The sequence below is a fragment of the Furipterus horrens genome, unplaced genomic scaffold (genome assembly GCF_987537825.1).
Source record: "Furipterus horrens unplaced genomic scaffold, mFurHor1.1.pri manual_scaffold_10, whole genome shotgun sequence".
NCBI classification, from domain to species: Eukaryota; Metazoa; Chordata; class Mammalia; order Chiroptera; family Furipteridae; genus Furipterus; species Furipterus horrens.
This window is the reverse complement of record NW_028327180.1, coordinates 82,840,731-82,859,505: the sequence shown is the minus strand read 5'-3', so window position 1 is coordinate 82,859,505 and position 18,775 is coordinate 82,840,731. Positions and strand designations below refer to the sequence as shown.

The following is an 18,775-nucleotide window of genomic DNA, read 5'->3' as shown; positions in this document are numbered from 1 at the left end:
CTAAATCATTTTAAAATCCATGAGATGAAGCTAGCATAGTTCTTAGAGGGAAATTTATAGCTTTACATACTTTCACCAGAAAAAGCTAGAATGAAAAGTTTAAATTCTACCTCAAGAAGCTAGAAAAAGAACAAATCAAAACCAAAGTAACCCTGGCTGATGAGGCTCAGTGGATTGGAGCGTCATCCTGTAAACAGAAAGGTTGTGGGTTTGACTCCCGGTCAAGGCACAGGCCTAGATTGCGGGTTCAGTCCCTGGTCAGGGCACATATGAGAGGCAACCAGTCGATGTCTAGCTCTCACAACCATTGCTGTGGCTGGAAAGGTTACAGCCACGATGTGGCAGAGGAAAGTGAGAAAGGCAAAAGGCTTCTGAGACAGGCACTCTGGGGCGGAGGCCCGGCTCTGACCCTCTCACTGGGTGGCTGAGCTGGAGCACTCAGTTGTTACCAAACAACTCCTTTAAACTCCAATTTCCGTCTCCGGAAACCAACACCAATGAGCACCTATCTCATGGTACCAGTGGGAGGCTCAGATGGGAAGACAAATATTTAAGAGCTTGGCACACTGAACCTTGCTCTGGAATGTGTCCGAAGCTTGGAGAAAGGGGAGAGGAGCCCGCTGGGTCGAGACTCTGGGAGGACCTATGCATAGGTTAAAACCTCAGGAGAGGAATCACAGGACCTTGGGACCCACAAGGTAATAGTAGAGGGGAACCAAAAAAAATGTGTGCTCTGGTGCAGGGAGAAAAGAAATGACTAATTTCTGAGTGGTTATCGAAATAAGAAGCAACAATTAAAAATAATAAGGGGTGGGTGGGTGAGTGCAGGGAGGGAGCTATTTCCTGTTCTCCCAGGTCTCCCAGGCTGGGAGACGCCTGATTCTGGCACACAGGCGCCTGGCCGCCCTTGGGGAGATGAGAGATGGCTGTGAGCAGGTGAGATCTCGCTGATATCTCACCCCCGTGAGGCTTGATGTTCAATTTACAGAAGAGGACACAGAGCCCCTGATGGGTTACATCACTTTTTAGGCACTTGGACCCAGGCACCAAACCCCGACTGTTTGCCGCCACCACAGTCTCCCCATTGATCCCACCAGAACGCTCTGCTTCAGGCACCTCACCCAAACCCGGCACTCTCCCACACCAGGCCCTTGCAGAGGCCGGGGCTCCTCTGAACACGCCATGTCACGGGGCCAACTCCGCCCACGGCTTAGATGCTACTTCCTCCAAGAGGCCTTACCTCCTGAGAACCCCTATGCGCTGTTCCTTGCCGTGTTCGTGAACCCAGGTAGGCAGCCTCTGTCTCAGCCCTATCACCCCATGCTGGAATAACCCCCTTCTGGGCTGGCAACTCTGAGCGCCAGGGCCCCAGGCGGCCCAGGCCGGAGAGCACCTGGCGGACAGGGTACGCAGCACGGCCCATGGAAAGCGTTAGGGGCCACTTCAGTGGGCGCTCCGAGGCCACACAGGAGTCCTGGAGCCCCGATGGCAGGAGATATGAGTAAAAAGTGGGGAATGAGGCTGAGCGGAGGCTGCCCTGAGATTCTGCACACATGGGGACATGGGCAGAGCCCAGAGAGCCCACCCTCGGCCCTGTCCCAGGTGCTGACGGGGCTAGCTGGGGGGCTTCTCCTCGGTCTCACCTGCGCCGGAGCCGAGGCAGCCTCCTCACTGTCTGATTCCTCCTCACTACTCCCCGAGTCTTCGTGCGTCTCGGCTTTGACCTGGGCCACTGTCGGCCCTGCCTTTGCAGGGAGTACTGGGGCGGTCCCTTTCCCTGAGGGCCCTTTGGTGGGTGCTGAGGCAGCCTTCGCTGGGAGGCATTCTCCCATAGACTCAGCCTAGAAAACAACAAGAGAGCCAGATACAGGAACCCAAGGGACCACAAGGGGGCTGGCCCTGAGTCAGCCAAGGTGACTGGCCTCACCTTTCCTCTGGCTGTGACAGGAGCTGTCTCTTCCTCACTCTCTGATTCCTCACTGCTTGAAGAGTCCTCTGGCCTCCGGGTGCCCCTGGCCACAGCTGGGGATGACGTGCTGGCTGATGAAGCTGCTATTCCTGCTTTCCAGGGGGCTGGTGTGCCCGTATGCACTGCGGGGGCCTTGGCAGTTGCAGGGGTACTAGGAGTTCCCTTCCTTGGGGAGGCCTTGATGTGAGGAGTTTTCACAGCAGGTTTTGCCTGAGGGGACACAGACATTAGAAGCTAGAGAAGGCTCCTGCATTCCCAGCCTCCGCCTGGCCTGGGGTGAAGCTCACTGCTCACTGCCGGCCTTCCCCATGGCTCCCCTGGAGCTGACCAGGCGGGATCACCCGGGTTCCAGCTAGGCTGCGGTCTCACCTGGGCTGGAGCCATGCCTGAGGATGCCCCCTCCTCACTGTCGGATTCTTCCTTGATGCTCTTCAAGTCTTCGTTGGACCTTTTGACCTTGATCTGGGTGGCTTCAGACCCGGCCTTCTGAGGGGAGCCCTTGCTGGGCCTGGAGGCAGATCTGACCTGGAGAGCTTTCCCAGAGGACTTTGCCTGGAATGAGACATACGGGATCCAGGGACGGAGCCCAAAGCATGTCTTTGCGCAGACAAAGCACTGAGAGGGCACCCAGTCATCGTGTGTAGAGAGGGAGGGACTCTGGCACGGGGGAAGGTGCAGAGTGAAGGACCTCACAGACAGGGGCCTCACCTGGGCCGGGGCCACAGCTGCCGGAGCCTCCCCGTCGCTGTCTGACTCCTCCTCACTGCTGCTCTCCGAGTCCGGCTCCCGCTTCCAGGCCTGGGCCGAGCTGGCTGCAGGCCCTGCCTTCCCAGGGGGTGCTGGGGCAGCGCCTTTCCCGGAGGGTCCCGCGGCTGAGGTGGCTCTGCCCTGGGAATTTTTCCCCAGGGGCTTTGCCTGGGAGTGACAGAGGACAGGATTAGGGCAGGAGGCCCCCAGAGGGCACGTGGGGGCCAGAGCTGTGGGTGCAGGGGAGGACAAGCCCACAGGTGGCTCTGCGGGCAGGGTATGGGCCATGCAGTGCCCACCGGCCTCACCTGAGCCAGGTCTGAGGTCGCAGGCACCGCTGCCGCCACCTCCTCCTCACTGTCCGACTCCTCGCTGCTGCTCTCCGAGTCGTCCTCTGGCCCCCCGGCCTTGGCCGGGGCAGCCGCTTTCCTGGGGGACTCCTTGGCAGGGGCCGAGGCAGCTCTGGCCTGCAGCGTTTTCCCCGAGGGCTTCGCCTGGAGCGAGAGAAGCAGAGTCAGGCCAGCAGCCCAGAGGGTGGACGTGAGGAGAGACCGGAGACCGCCCAGGGCGGTGACAGCCCACGCATCGCCCTGAGACAGGCTGGGGCAGGGCTCCGAGCACGCCTGGGGCTCTTCTGCAGGGAGAGACCAAGTCCTCAGAAGGCCTCCTGGGCACGGGCACAGGCTGCGGGCTCTCCTGCCCCGGCCTCACCTGCAGTGGGGTCTTGGCGGCTGGCGCCTCCTCCTCACTGTCCGACTCCTCGCTGCTGCTCTCCGAGTCGTCCTCTGGCCCCCCCGCCTTGGCCGGGGCAGCCGCTTTCCTGGGGGACTCCTTGGTGGAGGCTGAGGCAGCTCTGGCCTGGGGGGTTTTCTCTGAGGCCTTCACCTAGCAAAAGAGAAAGGGCAATTTGTTCCCCTCCCGCTGAAAACCCTCTGGCAACACCTTCAGGATAAAGCCCAGGCCCCTGGGGACCCCCTGCCTCTCCCCTCACCGCCCTCCGTGGCTGATGCTCTGACTGGCCTATCAGCTCCACTCTAACCCCTGAGGCCTTCGCACCCCTGCCCATTTCACCGGCCACCAGTGCCTCACCCTCTGGGCCCGGACAGACACCAGTTTCCTATGGCCGTTGTCCCTAGTGCTCCCGCACCACCCCATGCCTGGCCTGCACGCAGGGCCTACAGCCTGTCCCGGCTGCGCTGCCCCTCGGTGCTGCCGGCCCCAGTGCGCTCTGGCTGGACTCAAGAGAGGGAGGATCGGGGGACCCTGGTGTGGTGGAGAGGCAGTCCAAACGTGAAAAGGGGACGGAGCGAGCCCTCCCTGGGCTTTCTACACGCGGACAGCAGGAGGAGCCTGGGAAGCCTGTCCCAGCCTCCTGGGGCAAGATCCCAGAGCCTGGGCCGCCTCCTCACTGACCCACTGACTGACTCCTCGCTGGTCTGCAGCTCTGCTCATGGCGTCAGGGTTTTGGCAGGATGGCTACAAGCCCTGTCTTTCTTAGAAAGGTCACAGCTGCTCGGTCCTGAGCTGATCACCCCAGAAAGTCAGCAGCTCTGATCACTTCCTTTCTAAAAACTTTCCTGAGCAGAGGGTGTGGGCTACTCCAGGCAGGGTGTGTTCGGTTTGCACCTTGCCAAAGTTCTGAAGCAATATGGAGAGAGCAGACTGTAGGTAAAAGTTCACATTCTGGTGCCTTCTGAAAAACGGGTGCCAGGCAACATGGGACAGCTGCGGGCACAGGCTGACCTGAGTGAGGGGCAGTGGCCCCGCCGATGGGGTCTACATGCTCTGATCTGTTGGTTCTCACTCCTACTCCCACTTCAGGGCTCTGGCATGTACTCTACTCCCCACCTGGAGTGACCTCCCATGTGTCACATGGCCTCTCCCTCTTCCCCTTCAAGCTTCCAAGCCTTTACACAGGTCTCCCCTCTGAGGCCTTCCCGAGCACGTTAGTTTAAATGCCTGCCCCCCCGCCCCCCACACACTCACATCTGGCAAAGTCAGTCCTCGTTTTCGCATGTCTCCCACTGACCATCCTGCCTCAGGCCTGGGGGTAGGGAGCGGGGCAGGGGACGGCGGGGGGCGGGGGGTAACTCCACTCCTGGGCCTCTGCTGGGCGGCCCAGGGCTGCCAGGGCCTTTTACCGCCACCGTCTGCTGACCCTGTCCCCTTCCCCTCTCCCTCTGATTCCAACAGCTTCTCAGCCCCTCTCGATTTCCCTTGGGACATACCCAGAGCCTCACGGGCTGCACCTCTGACCACCCACCCAGGAGTGGGGGGTCCCAGCAGATGGAAGGTAACCAAATTCCTCTTAGCTATCAAGCCATGATTTGGCCTGAGAAGCCAGAGGGCTGAGCAATGAAAACTTCTCAAGTCCCCTCCCAGCAGACTAGCTGGGATGAAGAGAGCAGCCTGTTGACTAGCAGGGAAACTGAGGTAAAGGGGAGCTGCTGACAGAGTGGGGTGCAGGACCGCCCTCTGGGAAGCGGCCACTCTAAGGCTGCTCCTTAGGCAAGAGGGGCAGTTCCCACAGGTGGCTGAAGCAAGCCCAGCTGCCATGGCCCTTCAAGTTTCATACCCCATCTCCCTCTCCCCGAATTCCAAGGGGGTCTTCTCTGGCAGAGGGTGTGCTTTTTACAGAGCTGGGGGCCAGGGGAGAGCCACAGGCTGCTGGGACCAGGGGCCCAAGGGGCAGCCGTCCCCAGCCTCACCTGGCTGGCAGTCCCCGCAGGGGCCTCCTCCTCACTCTCAGTGTCCTCCTCGCTGCTCTCCACGTCCTCTTCGGGCTTCTCGGCCCTGCCGGCCGGGGTCGGGGCCCCTTTTCTGACTTGGGGTGTCACATTCCCTGCCCTCCCAGGGGCGGGGGCTGCCCTTTTCCCTGGGGCCGCCTTGGCAGGGGCGGGTGAGGTTTTGACCTGTGGTGGTTTCACTGAGGGTTTCACCTGGAACAAGAGGACAGAATTAGGGAAGGAGTAACAGCCCTCACCCCAGGAAGGCATACAATGGTGCGCGTTCATAAAGCCCTCCCAAACGATTCCCCGAGACAGACATCCCTGTCACACCCATTTTCCACAAAAGGACAAGTGGCTCTGAGAGGCCAACTCAGTGAAGACCAGCATGCAGGGGCGGAGCCACGACTGGAATCCCTGTCTGTGCGGCTTTGGGGGTGGAATTTCCGACCACCTGGCCCCCAGGTCGGGCACAGAGGGGCAGCCTCTCTGTCAGAAAGCCCGTCCTCGCCTGCCTTTTCAACTGCAGTGTCAGGTCATGGTGGCTGTCTCAAGAGCCAGAGGCCAGTATCTGAACACCAATCTTGCCACAGGCTTGCTGAGGTGCCCTGGGCACATTCCTTCCTTCTCTGGGCTTTCTTAGACTTCTAGAAGTCTGATATGTCCAAGGCAGGCAGTACCCCACCTCCATCTCTGCCGTCAGTGAGACCTCATTTGACCCTGAGTTTCTGGGCCGCCATCTCCTCCACCCCGAACTCTTCCTCGCTGCTGCTGGAGCCCTGCATTGGCCGCTGGCCCACTGAGGCCATGTGTTAACCGCTGGTTTCCCAGAGCATCCTTATGGCTGCATTCTAGGGCCCAAAGGCAGGGATGGAAGTGGGAAGTGCCTAAAGCCAGGGCTGCGGTAGATGGGGGTGAGGTCTCCACCTCGACAGGTTGCTGGGTGAGGTAGGAGAAGGGGCAGGAAGTACCCCAGGCAACAGAGCCATCCATCCCTGAGTCTGGCTGGTCCCCCTCCCCCAACATGTTCCCACTAGGCCTCGGTGTCGGCTGTCAGCACGTCCCTCACAGCCCCTCTACAGTCACACTGCTTCCATTCTGTCCTCTAGCCTAGGCCGCAACAGGTGAACTTTTTTGCAACATCAATCAGGTCGTCTTACTTCTGTGCCAGAAACTCTGCAATGGCTTCTCCCAGCCCCAAGAATAAAACCCCAACTGCTTCTGGTGGTCCTGCAGGTCAGGAAGTGCGTCTGGCCCACTACCCAACCTATCTCACATCACTGTCCCCTCACTCACAAAACTGCACAGCAGCGTTCTTTAAAAGAGCCAAACTGTCTGTCTCCATCTCTGCCCACGCTGTTCCCTCATGTTCCTATCACCACCCCTCATGGCTCTCCACCTTTTCCCTTCATAGTAGCCATCACCATTATAGTGAAATTTCTGAGGGACCCCGTCCATCACTTCCCCAGGCAGCAGGAATCCTGCCAACCTTGCCCACCATTGCACCCTAGGTCTGGCATTTGGTGGATGTACGGTAAGAAATGACTCCCTGGTCACAGTTCAGAGAAGAGATGAAGCCACAGACTAAGACCTGCCCATCTCTGGCCAGGTGCCTAGGCCTGCCATTAGCCAGTGGGCTCAGAAGCCCCTCAGCAGCCTCATCCCACCACAGGATGGCCACCCTCCTGTCCCTGGGCCTTTGCTCATGCAGCTCTTCCTTCTGGAAACCCCTTCCCCTACATCCCTCCCCTGGTGGTGCCCCCTGTGCCCCAAGGCTCTGCTTCAGTACCACCTCTCCCAGGAAGCCTTCCCTCGTCTCACAGGCAGGATAGCATCTCTCTTCCACAACCTTAGACCCTTCTCAGGCCCAGAGAGCAATGAGCAGCACCTGGCTCCCCCCTGACCCCCACCCCCGGCCTCAGCCTTTCCAGCTCCCGGTCACCCTGAAGCACTTGCTGAACTGATCTGGTCCCAAAAGTCTATGAAGCCAGGGTCCTGGAGGGAGGGTGAGACATTTGCAGAGGGCAGCTCCTGAGGATGGGTTGCAATTACCTCCACGTCTGTCTCATCGCTGGAGCTGGAGGAGTCCTCGCTGGAGCTGTCAGCCTGGGCCGATGCTGCTATTCCTGCGGCATGAACAGGGAGGGCACTGAGGGCCACCCTTCCCAGACCCGCCTGCGCTCCGCCACACCAGCTAATCAGAGCCAGGTGCCTGAGCGCTCAAGCTTCGCTTCAGCTCCATCGTCTCTTGAAGCCCCATAGCTGAGGTGCATCCCACTCACGTCCCTGTTTCTGCACACCTCTGAGGCCCCGGTAAGGGTATAGTAGGTCCTAACAGGTACGCCAGCTTAGAAAAACCTCCTTCTTCTATCACACTAAGGCAGGCAGGGCGAAGCACTTTTACAAAGGAAATAGAGGCAAACCCAGGCCTCTGAGTTTAGTCCCTAAGCTTCCAAGGGGGGCCTGGTACCCACCTGAGAGCAATGAATCAGAAAATGCTCCACCACCACCCAGGCTGCTCACCACCCTCAGCAAAGGCTGAGGCATCCCTGTGGTTGACTCTCCCTCATTGGTCTGAAGTGGGCGGCCCTCCCTCATTGTCATGGAGACAACCTCTGACTGTCCCAGAGCTTGACAAAGGAGTACCCAGGCCTGCCTGTTTTCCAGCCCACGCTCAGGGTGCTGCTCACCAGTCTTGGCAGTGGTTTCTGAGGCCAGGATGGTATTTGCCGAGGGCCCTGCTGACTTTTTGGGTGACTTCCCGGAGAGCAGGTGGGCCACTGCCTTCCCGGAAGCAGGATGTGGTGTGGAGTTCATAGTCTTGGTCTTTGCCTACAGAGAACAAGTGACAGGCACACTTGGGTATGGTCTGGTGAACTAAGAACACGGACCACATCTGAACCCAGTTCTACCACTCCTAGCTATCTGACTTTGGACAAATCTCCTCCCCTTTCCCCCCACCTCGGTCTCTGTTTCTTTACCTTTAAAGTGGGACTTAAAAAAAAACCCTGGCGGTGTGGCTCAGTGGGTTGGGCATCGTCCCGCAATCCAAAAGGGGGCCGGTTTGATTCCCAGTCAGGGCACATGCCTGGGTTGCAGGCCAGGTCCCAGTTGTGGGTGTGCAAGAGGCAACTAGTCAATGTTTCTCTCCCTCTCTTTTTCCCTCCCTTCCCCTCTCTAAAAATAAATAAATAAAATCTTTAATTTTTTTAAAAAATCCTCACCTGAGGGCATTTTTTCCCATTGCTTTGAGAGAGGGAGAAAGGGAGAAAGAGAAACATCAATGTGAGAGAGAAGCATCAATTGGTTGCCTCCGTGCACACCCAGACCAGGGGTCATACACTTCTGGACTAGCGGGAGGGGCTGCACACTCCTGCGCCTGGACAGGGAACTGAACCCATAACCTTTCAGTTACAGGATGATTTTCCAACCAACTGAGCCACACCAGTCAGGGCAATAAATAAAATCTTAAAAAATAAGAACATAAATAAAGTGGTGCTAAAAATGGTGCCTCCCCTCACAGAGAGGTATAGAGAGAACTAGGTCACTGTTCTGGGAACACAGTTGTTACTTGCTAAGTGTTAAGTTGCAGTTTGTTGTGGTTATTACCATTATTTTCTAATTATTTTTACAGAAAAGGAAACTGAGGCCCAGACTGGTGAAGCGACTCACCCACATCACACTGCTGGTAACTTGGGCTGAGATTTAAATCCAGGTTGGGTAATTACCCACAACCCTCTCCTCCTCTGACACAGGAAATTGTCCCCTCCAGGGCACTTTAATTCATACGAGTAACACCTTGGAATGTGGCCCCACTCACCTTGGCTTTTTCTTTCATGCTTGATGGCAATGCCGCTCCCATGACTGCGGAGTTGGTGGGTGCTAGTCTTGGGGCTGCAAGACACAAATACCTGCTGGGTGAACCAGGGGGAGCTTTTTCTCATCTAAAAATGGCAAACAAGTTTCAGCTCACCTAAGAATTGGGTGTTGCCCTGGCTGGTGCGGCTCAGTGGATTGAGCACCAGCCTGCGAACTGAAGGGTCACTGGTTCGGTCCTCAGTCAGAACCCCAAATGCCTGGGTTGTAGTCCAGCTCCCCAGTTGAGGGTGTGTGAGAGGCAACCATACGCTGATGTTTCTCTCCTTCTCTTTCTCCCTCCCTTCCCCTCTCTAAAAAGAAATAAACTAATGTGCTTGCATGGTGCTGGATACAGAACTGAGTCTGAGCCCAGGCTTGTAGGAAAAAGCTCTGTGGTACATCAGTCACATCCACCAGGAGCAAGAGACAGACAAAGTGAAAGCTACTTGTCTCCATCCTTGGTGGAGTCCCAACACCCTCTTGCTGAGACACTGAGGCCCCCAGAGGAAAAGGACTGGCTCATAGTCCTGCCACATGCTATCAAGGCACTGGGGACACAAGGTCTGGCACAGCAGAAGGGTTCAAATCATCCTGAAACAGACAGGTAGGCCTTTCTGATCGTCCGCCTCCAAGGTCCTGGTCTTCCCAGGTCTCACTGAAGAAGAAGCTGGAGGTGGGCCCCTGCTAGAACAATCCAGCACACAACAGCCTGTTCCCAAAAGGTGCTGGGCCCTGGGCTAAGCCCCCACAAGCACCAATGGTGCCCCCCATCAACGCAGCCCGCATGCAGGGCTCTTACCAGCTTTGGCGCTTTCAGCTTCTGCCTCCTCCTCCTCTTCTGAGCTCTCTGAGCTTTCGGAACTGCTAATGGGGTCTGACACACGGGCCTTCTTGGCCTGCAGCGCTGCATCTTCCTCTGCCTTCCGCTTCCGGCCAACCTCCGAGGTTCTGCAGAAGAAGGGTGACTGGCTATACCACCCAGTGACAAGGACAACTCCAGGAGATTTGAAAAGAAAGACCTTCCCACATCCTCCCACCACTCTAAAGGAAGTACGCATAAAGAGAGTTTAAATAGCGATGAAGACGTAGTGTAGATAAAATTCTGCTTTTTCACTCATTTTATAGTGTTTTTATAATTATCTAGTACTCTTTTAAGATCATCAGGAATGGTCAATACATAACAGTAGCTAACAGGTGTTGAGTGACAGGTGCGGGCACCTGCAGGCACTTCAGAGCCATCCAGCTCCTCCCTCCCCCAGAACTTTCGGCACCTGCAGCATCCTCTTCCTGGAAGACTCTGCCCAGGCCCTCCAAGTCCGCCAGGCTCCAGCACAGCCTCCTCAGAGAGGCCTTCCCTAATCAGCCCCGGGCTATTCTCTGCCCTGACATCCTGTTTCATTTTCTACCGAGCACTTTCTCTCCTGTTACTGCACTTACTTCCTGCCTGAAAGGAACCTTCTCCAGCTCACTGAAGTATGTATCCTTCGTGCCCAGCACGTGTCTCAAAATGAACGAGTGATTGCCCAGGGCATTGGCAGGATAAGCACTCAGATGGCTGAGTCCCTGGAACTTTCAAGTATCACCTCTTTGACCTGACTCTGCTGCCCTGAGGAGTCACTGCGCCCATGTCCTCCAGCGCGACAGACATCGCTCTGTCATAGTTCGGGATGTGCTCTCAGGTTCCTGGTTCCCAGGAAGGTCACTTGTTGACAACCTCCTGCTAAAACACGTTTCATTTATGACGTATATTGTTGTTCTGCCTCACTCTTCTCAATAGAATATAAGTTTACAGGGAAGAAGTTGTTCTCTGGTTTGTTTCCAGTTACATCAAGAACAGACCTGGCTCATAGTAGGTGCTATATAAATTGAGGGGACGGGGGTAGGGAATGCCTCTAATGGTCAGGCTTAGCATTTTATTTACTATCAGTTTACAGATGGAGACACAGACTCAGGGAAACCGTTTGCCCACGGCCACACAGATGGTTGCTGGGTTTGAATTCATCAGGAAGCACCAAGCCAGGCTTCCTATGGTGGGTAGGAGGTTCCTGCCTCACTCAGTGCCCCTATCTACAGAGGCTAGGGCAGGGAACAGCCTGTGGCACAGCTCACTGAAGCGGTGCCCTGGGGAAGGAAGTGCCGTGAATAACAGCCACGACACCTGGGCGAGTTGAAGAGGGCGAGGGAGAGGAAGTGTGGGGTGTGTCCTGTGCTTGCTTTAGCAGCAGAGAAGAGCCAAGAACTGAGGGCTAAGTGGCCCTTTAAGGACCTTAGCTCTCCACTGGAAGCTGGGGTCCCTTTCATACCATTCCTGCCTTTGCTTACATACCTCTTGATAACAGGGAGCTCACCATTCCCACTGTAGCCTACCTAATTTGGGGGTAGCTCTGATGACCAAGCGCTTGTGTTCAGAAGCTGAAACCTATTCCTAAAGCAGGTACATACAGATCCCATTTCAGCACCCCCCGGCCCCAGAGAACATGCCGCTCCCTTTATCCTCAGAGATATGCAGAGAGTGGTCCCTCACCTGCCTTTTTGCCACCTCTTTTCCTTCCTGGACAGTTCAGTATTCTCTATAGGACATGATTGCAGGTCCTTCACTCATCTGGTTAGCTGTGGCCAGGCCAGGGCATGCGAAGAACACCATTATCCCCTTGTTCATTCTCAAACCATCGCTCTATTGATACACCATTGGATTATTGCCCTATCCTTGAAAAGCACTTAAGTTTTACACATTTCACAGGCATTTCACACTCAACATGTCCTTGAAAATTTCCCCTCCAAATCAGGTTCCCTTCCAACTCCATACACAAACCAGATACCTGGGATCTGACTAGACTGCCCCTCCAACCCATCCGCAGATCCTGGTTTCAGCCCTGGGTATTCCTGGAATCCACTTCCTCCCTCCTATTATTCCTGTCTCAAGCCCCATCAGCTCCTGCCTGGATGATGGTGTCCCCTGGTCTCGACAGGCTGCAGAGTGATCTCACCGTTCTGTATTACCCTTGCATGGCTCCTGCTGCGCTCGGGATAGACACAACTCCTCAGCCCGGCCGACTACCCAGCCTCTTCTGCACTGGGTCCGTGGCTACAGGCCCCAGCATCAGCATTTCCCTCTGCTGGGTACACTCCACCTGCCTCTCCATGCTTATTGCCTAGTTCACTCCCCGACTCCCTGCAGCTTTCAAATCAAAGGTCACCACAGAGAAGCTTCCCCTAGAAACCCAAATGAGGTTTATGTGGTTTTGGCACTAGGTACCCCTTTTTCACAATCCTTACTACCACTGTAATTTAACATTCATTTGTTTCATTCTTTGATGCATGCCTACTTCCCTGACTCCAATGTCAACTCCAGTAAAAAAGGAGGCACATCTGTTTCATGACGTCTCCACACTTAGAACAGGGTTTGGCATTCATCAAGTGCTCAATTAATGTTTGTTGACTGAATGAATAACAAACTACTGAGAAGCTTCTGTCCTTACTGTTATTTAATAATGATCACAGCTCACAATGTCCTCTCACGGTACCTGACACCCATACATGTGACCTAACTTCCTGGGGGTGATAATGGTGTCTACAGTGAGAACATCTTAGACCAGACTGTACCGTAGCTTATTCCAAGCTGGTGGCTTGGCATGTCCCTACTTCCCACCTTCAGCACCGTCAGACTTACTGTTGCCAGTGTGTATAGATGTCCAGAAGGGTTACAGGCTGAGTCGGGAAACTTTTCTGCAGAGAAATAAAGAGAGAACAGCAATTAACGCCCCTAGCACAGTAAGCGTCCCCTCGGGCCCAACTCTACAACCTCATGACCTGCACCGACAGGTGGTTGAGAAGGGGGTTCTGTTTGCTCCGGGTAATATGTTTGTTTGGCCTTGCCAGTGCCACCCAAACCTTCTAGGGACAAGCAGCGCAAATATTTCCAGTTAAAACCTTTTAAGACGACATGTTGGGGAGAGGTGCCTGTGAGATACCAGAGCTGAAATGTTCCAGGCTGGCATTTATCCAGCCCCCAGCCTCCCTGGCACTTTCTATGCTTAAGAGGCCATGAGACAAGTGACCCTTTAAGAGGTTCTTAAAGGTCGGACTGATCCATGTCCCCAGGGCAGTGTGAACCACAACCGAACACCCGAGGCATCCAGGGACACAATCGCGGCCCACTTATCCACTGGGAAAGTAATGGAACCGAAGGGTGCCAGTCCCTTGGCAGAAGCAGAAAGGACCAGGGGAAATCCAGGCCATTGAAGCCAAGGCCTGAGGGCCCACTGTCTCTGCAAATATCAAGAACCTGGGATGTCGAGTGCCCCAAGGAGGTTGAGCAGCGAAGGCAGCGGGTGTCAGGGGTCTGGGCCGAGTGACCAAGAGGGTGTGCCTGAAATCATGCAGAACTCCTCTGCGAAATAGCTGGGCTAATGTCTTCACCTCTTCAAACTTCACGTTGCTTTTTATGACATGGGGATAAGAGCGGTGCCCACCTGGCAGGCTGCTGACAGGCCTGGATGAAATCACCTAGTCCGTGCCCAGCACGGTGAACCAGTAATGCTGAGGCATCAAGCGTCAGTTTCACTCTACTCCACTGTCCCCCAAATGTGTCAGGCCACCCCACCTCCATCAAGACTTGCTCTTTTTTTTGTCTAGAATGCTCTCTACTGCTAACTGCACACCTCACCCGCTCCCTTCCTTCTCTGCCTAAATGTCACCTTCTCAGTGGGGCTTCCTGACCACCCTGTTTATAACTGGACAGTCCTATCCCCCTTGCCTGTATAATTTTTACAGCCAGCATCTACTATCACCCAGCACACTATGTCACTAACCTTTTAAATATTTGTCACCTGCCTGTTCCTGCTAGAACGTATGCTCCAGGAGCAGGATACTTTTACTTAGGTAAATGCCCCAATGAAGACAGGTACTGTCTTTTGCCCTCGTTAACTGTTAAGTGCTATTAATAGAGTAAAAAGGGTGGCAATTGAGGTCTAGAGAGGGATGGAAAAAGCATATATAATGTCTTAGGGCCCATCACCCTTTAGTCTCCCCAGAAGGTCCTGAGAGCAACAAGAGTCAGGACCAAAACTTCCACTGTAGTCAAAGGGATATCAACTAATCGTTTTACCGGCTTACAACTCTCCAGAGGCTTAGCACTGCTCTTCAGATTAAGACCAAGCTGCGTACAATAGGGTTCCAATATGCACCCTCCCCCCAAGGGACCTCTTTCACCCTCTGTACTCCACATTTCAGCCACATTGGACTTTCTCAAGTCCAACAGTCAGCAACAAGTTCCCGCCCACCGCCGGGCATTTGCATCTCTGTCTGGAATACCCACCTCACTTCTCTTAAATCTCAAATGAACATCCACTTTCTCAGGAGAACAGTCCTGGATACTCCTGACCAGGGCAACCCGCCATCCCTGTCTTAGTAATCTATGCCTTTCGTTCTTGGCACTTAATGTAGTGCTCATCATTTTGTCACCAGCACCCCGCGCGCCAGATTAACAGTTGTGAAAGAATGAATGAAGGAATGACTAAACCGCAAGTTCGAACCCCAAAGCTGTGGGACTCCGTACAGAAGGGCGACGAAGGGCCTGAGCTCCAGTTATGGGGCCATTGGCCCCTTCGCTTGGCGCTCTCCTTCGAGGAGCCGCTACCCGTGGGGCTGATGGCAATCCACCCCTCAGACTGGCAGCTGCCTTCTCATCCTAGCGGCCCGCGCCGAACCACGTGGCCCGGCACTTGGGAAACTTGAAATCGCCGCTCCTAGAAAGGCGGTGTAGGTATGGGACGCGGGAATTAAGAATCCTGCGCGTCGATCACACGTCCCGGCCGGCGCACTGCCTACGAAGGGGAAACTGAGGCCCAGAGAGCCTGGGAGCCGCAGCGGGGAGCAGAGGCTGGGGCTCCTTTGGCCGCCCTGGTCGCGTCCCCGAGCACCACGGGACCCGGGTCGGGGCGCCCACCAGGGGAAAGGGGCGCCGCGGGTTGACGGTCCTCAGATCTTGCACGCGGCCCGCACATATGGCCCGCATGCACTTACCTGGCCGCTCTGCTCCTTAACTTCCCGCGCCGCGCGCACATAGCCTGCCTGGCACAGATGCTGATAGATCAGGGGAAGCAACTCCCGCCGCTTCCTGGCTTCAGCCATGCCCGCGACCTGGGGCTGGGTCGGCTCACCTGCACGCCCCCGTCAGTCCCCGCCCGCCACTTCCCTCGTGCCCTTAGACCTCACGCATCCCACTTCCGGCTCCTCGTTTGCTCGGCCGGCCCCGCGGCACGCCGGGAAATGTAGTCTTATCTCTTGGAGTGGCCGGCCGGGCCCCAGCGGGTGAAAGGGGCGGAGGCTCAGAGGGCGAGGAGACCTCCAGTCGGCGAGGTGGGGGCTTGGACCTGAACCCCTCTTTAAATCCTTCAGCCTTGCCCTTTGAAGGAGTTTGTCTCCCGCCTTAGCTCTCTGCCGGCCTTCCAGCCATCTGGTGTTATTCATCTCTGAACATCCCAATCTGCATCTCTTTCTAGACCCCAACTCCCAGTTAGGAACTCAGTTGTTCATTACACACTTTTTAGGACCCATGAGCTAGAAACTGGTGGACGAAGAAGGGGCCAATACTAAACCTGACAAGCTCGGGGAGCCCTGCGTGGTGGCCTTACAAACTCAGAGACCTAAAGTAACCACATAGGCTGGTCTGAAATTAAAACTCCTTAACTAAAAGCGAGTCATGGCGGGTAGTCATGTCTTAGGCCTGCATCTTCCTTGACAAGGGTCAACCTTTACCTTATAGTTGCATCTGAGATAACATTCCTTTGGAATGTCAGGGTAAATTCCTTCTTTCCAGACCTGTCAGGGCACAATCACGGCACCAGAGCAGGACACCTCAGAACTCCTCGTTGCTATTATCATGTTAATTGTTAACTGTTAGCTATCCTGTACCCACCAACGTAAAAGAAGAATGTGTCTATTCTTTTTACTTTTTATCCAGTCCCAGAGATTTCCCCTGCTTTGCTTTCTCCCGCCTCCTAAATCTACCACCAACGGATTTCATGTAACCCCTTATACCTCCTCCTCTGATTGTGATGTATAAAATAAGGTGCAAAACTGCCATTCACTGGAGCATTTTCTCAATCCATTGAGCTTTTGCTTCCTGGCAATTGTCACTTTGGCTCAAATAAACTCATAAAATTTCTTACAGGTTTGGACATCTCTTATGTTGATAAACTATTTGCCATCATCATTCATTCATTGAACAAATCATTACTGAACACTGTACTCTGAGCTACCATGGGCTAGTAGGATGGGGGGATGAAAAGACAGATAAGAAGGCATGGCAGCTGCCCTCAAAACTCACAGGGAGAGAGACACCGTAACTAAGCAACTGTGATCCAATGCCTTATGTGCATTATTGGGACAGGCAGAGCCACAGGGAGCAGAGATGAGGGGGTACCCAAAGAGACATCTAAACTGAAGCTTACTGATGGAGTAGGAATTTCTAGGTGCAGAGGAAAGGACTGGCATCCCAGGCAGAGGGCACTGCCTGAGTATAGACGGGAGATGCTAAAGGCTGGTATAGGTTGGTAAACCCAAACATAGAACCTAGTCTGTGCTGCTGGGCTATAGGCTTGGAGGTGGGGGTAGGAAGAGAGGACATGTGAGGACACACGAGGATGAAGAAGTAAACAGTGCCTGCAGGACCTTCTTACCCACCAGCAGTTTGCACTTTGCTTCAAAAGAAATAGGTAGGCTCTGGCTGGTGGTTTACAGGAGGGTGCCCTGCGTTTGTGTTTTTAAAAGATTGCTCTGACCCAAGTGTGGAGGATGGATTTGCAGAGAAAACACCCAGAGGCTGCTGTAGGTGTTGAGAGGAGGTTGGCAGGGACAGGGTGAGCTAGGCTGGGGACCACTTGAATGAGCTGTTGTATGACTTCATGGACCTGCTGAGACTCTGAAGACAGCACGAACCACCTAGCCTTTGCTCTAGAAAACTTGGAATGTGTACAGACACTTAACCTTTTCCATCAGATACCAAGACATAGATAAGCACATACCTGAGCCTCCTAGGGTTAGCAAGGCTTCAGGAAGAAACAGGGACAGGACTATGGGACTGATGGGAGTGCAGTGAATGACGAGGGAGGAGACTAATCTACATTCAGCTACTTAGCAAATATTTATTGAGCACCCACCATTGGGAATGAAACAGTCTCTACCCCAACAGAGCTTACTGTCTAATGAGGAAGACACATACTAAACAAATAGTCACACCAATACCTTGTTACAGCGAGTAAGTGCAGGAAGGAAAAGGCTAGTGTTTTCTATCCTGGAGTCACACTGCCTCGGTTCACATTCTGGCTTTGCTTCTTATTAATGGTGTGTCCTTGGGTCAGTTACATAAGTTCTCTGTGCCTCAGTTTCTTCATCTGTAAAACAGAGATCACTGTATTTTCTACCTCATAAGGGTGTCAGGAGAGTAAATGAGCTCTAAGTGGAAAAGCTAAGAAGAGTTGCTAACAATAGTGCTGCATGTATATGTGTTAGTCATTGTGAAAGCATTTAACAGGAAGGAGGGATCTGTCTTTTCTTGGGTTGGAGGGAATGTTTCTCTGAGGAAGTGGTGTTTATGAGGGGAGGGTGGGGAAGAAGAATCCTGGGCTGAGGGAGGAACCTTCGCAAAGGGCCTGAGGCAGGTAAAGTCCTTTGTAGTAGGGCCCAGAGGGAGAGAGGAAGGATTGGAAAGTATAGGCGGTGGGCGGAGGGTAGATTCCACATTAAGGATCTTTCTTTTCAACCTAAGAGTGATGAAAGTCAATGATAGTATAGCCAGAGAGGGACAGGATGACATTTGAATTTTAATGTGCCCTGTGTGAATGCCCAGGGGAGAGTAGAGTAGTGTGTGTAGATGCAGGAAGACAAGTTAGGGTTAGAAGTGCAGGCAGGCATCCAGGGAGAATATAAGGGGAGTGGTGCTGGTGACAGTGGTGTTGGAGAGCCGTGGAAGCTTCCAGAGTTATCAGGAAGTAAAATCACCATAGAGGTGTGTTGACATGGAGGGTAAGGGACAAGGAGTATTAGAATGGACTCAGAGGTCTCTGTGCAAACAGGCAGGCAGCGACTTTCACAGAGGTAGGGAAAACTGGACAGGACTAGAATGGGGAAATGAGCGAGGAGGGTCGGGTGGAGAGGGGAACATGAAAAGTGGAAGTTCCACTTAGACACGTTGAGATTGAAATGCTTTGGAGGCACCACGTGCAGATGCTGAGTAGGCACTTGGAAGCCAGCCTGGGTTTGGACCCACAGGGAGATGGGAAAGTTGTCCATAGAGAGATGATACCTGAGACAGGGGTGGGGGGTGGGGGATGAGGGCAGGATGGCCCAGGATGGAGCCCAGGACACACCCACAGCTTAGGGCTGCACAGAGAGGGGTGTGCCTGCAAAGGCAGAGAAAGAGCGGGCAGGGAGGAAGGAGAAAACCCTGGGGAATGGCCACAGGGAGGGAAGG

The 18,775-nt window shown here is 54.5% G+C and overlaps 1 protein-coding gene across 1 annotated transcript in view; it reads right to left on the bottom strand.

Annotated features, from left to right (window-relative positions):
* The window catches only part of TCOF1 (treacle ribosome biogenesis factor 1), a 33,876-nt gene extending 18,385 nt beyond the window's left edge, over positions 1 to 15,491 (bottom strand). Inside the window, exons 1-13 of the mRNA XM_090288409.1 lie at positions 15,325 to 15,491; positions 12,971 to 13,026; positions 10,100 to 10,248; positions 9,263 to 9,336; positions 8,133 to 8,274; positions 7,495 to 7,568; positions 5,425 to 5,655; positions 3,428 to 3,601; positions 3,025 to 3,210; positions 2,678 to 2,884; positions 2,339 to 2,521; positions 1,928 to 2,179; positions 1,644 to 1,841 (exon numbers count right to left, since the gene is read on the bottom strand). Of these exons, the coding sequence (XP_090144535.1) occupies positions 1,644 to 1,841; positions 1,928 to 2,179; positions 2,339 to 2,521; positions 2,678 to 2,884; positions 3,025 to 3,210; positions 3,428 to 3,601; positions 5,425 to 5,655; positions 7,495 to 7,568; positions 8,133 to 8,274; positions 9,263 to 9,336; positions 10,100 to 10,248; positions 12,971 to 13,026; positions 15,325 to 15,432 (2,034 nt within the window). The 5' untranslated portion in view covers positions 15,433 to 15,491. The remainder of the gene's footprint in view (positions 1 to 1,643; positions 1,842 to 1,927; positions 2,180 to 2,338; positions 2,522 to 2,677; positions 2,885 to 3,024; positions 3,211 to 3,427; positions 3,602 to 5,424; positions 5,656 to 7,494; positions 7,569 to 8,132; positions 8,275 to 9,262; positions 9,337 to 10,099; positions 10,249 to 12,970; positions 13,027 to 15,324) is intronic.
* Positions 15,492 to 18,775: the final 3,284 nt, after the last annotated feature.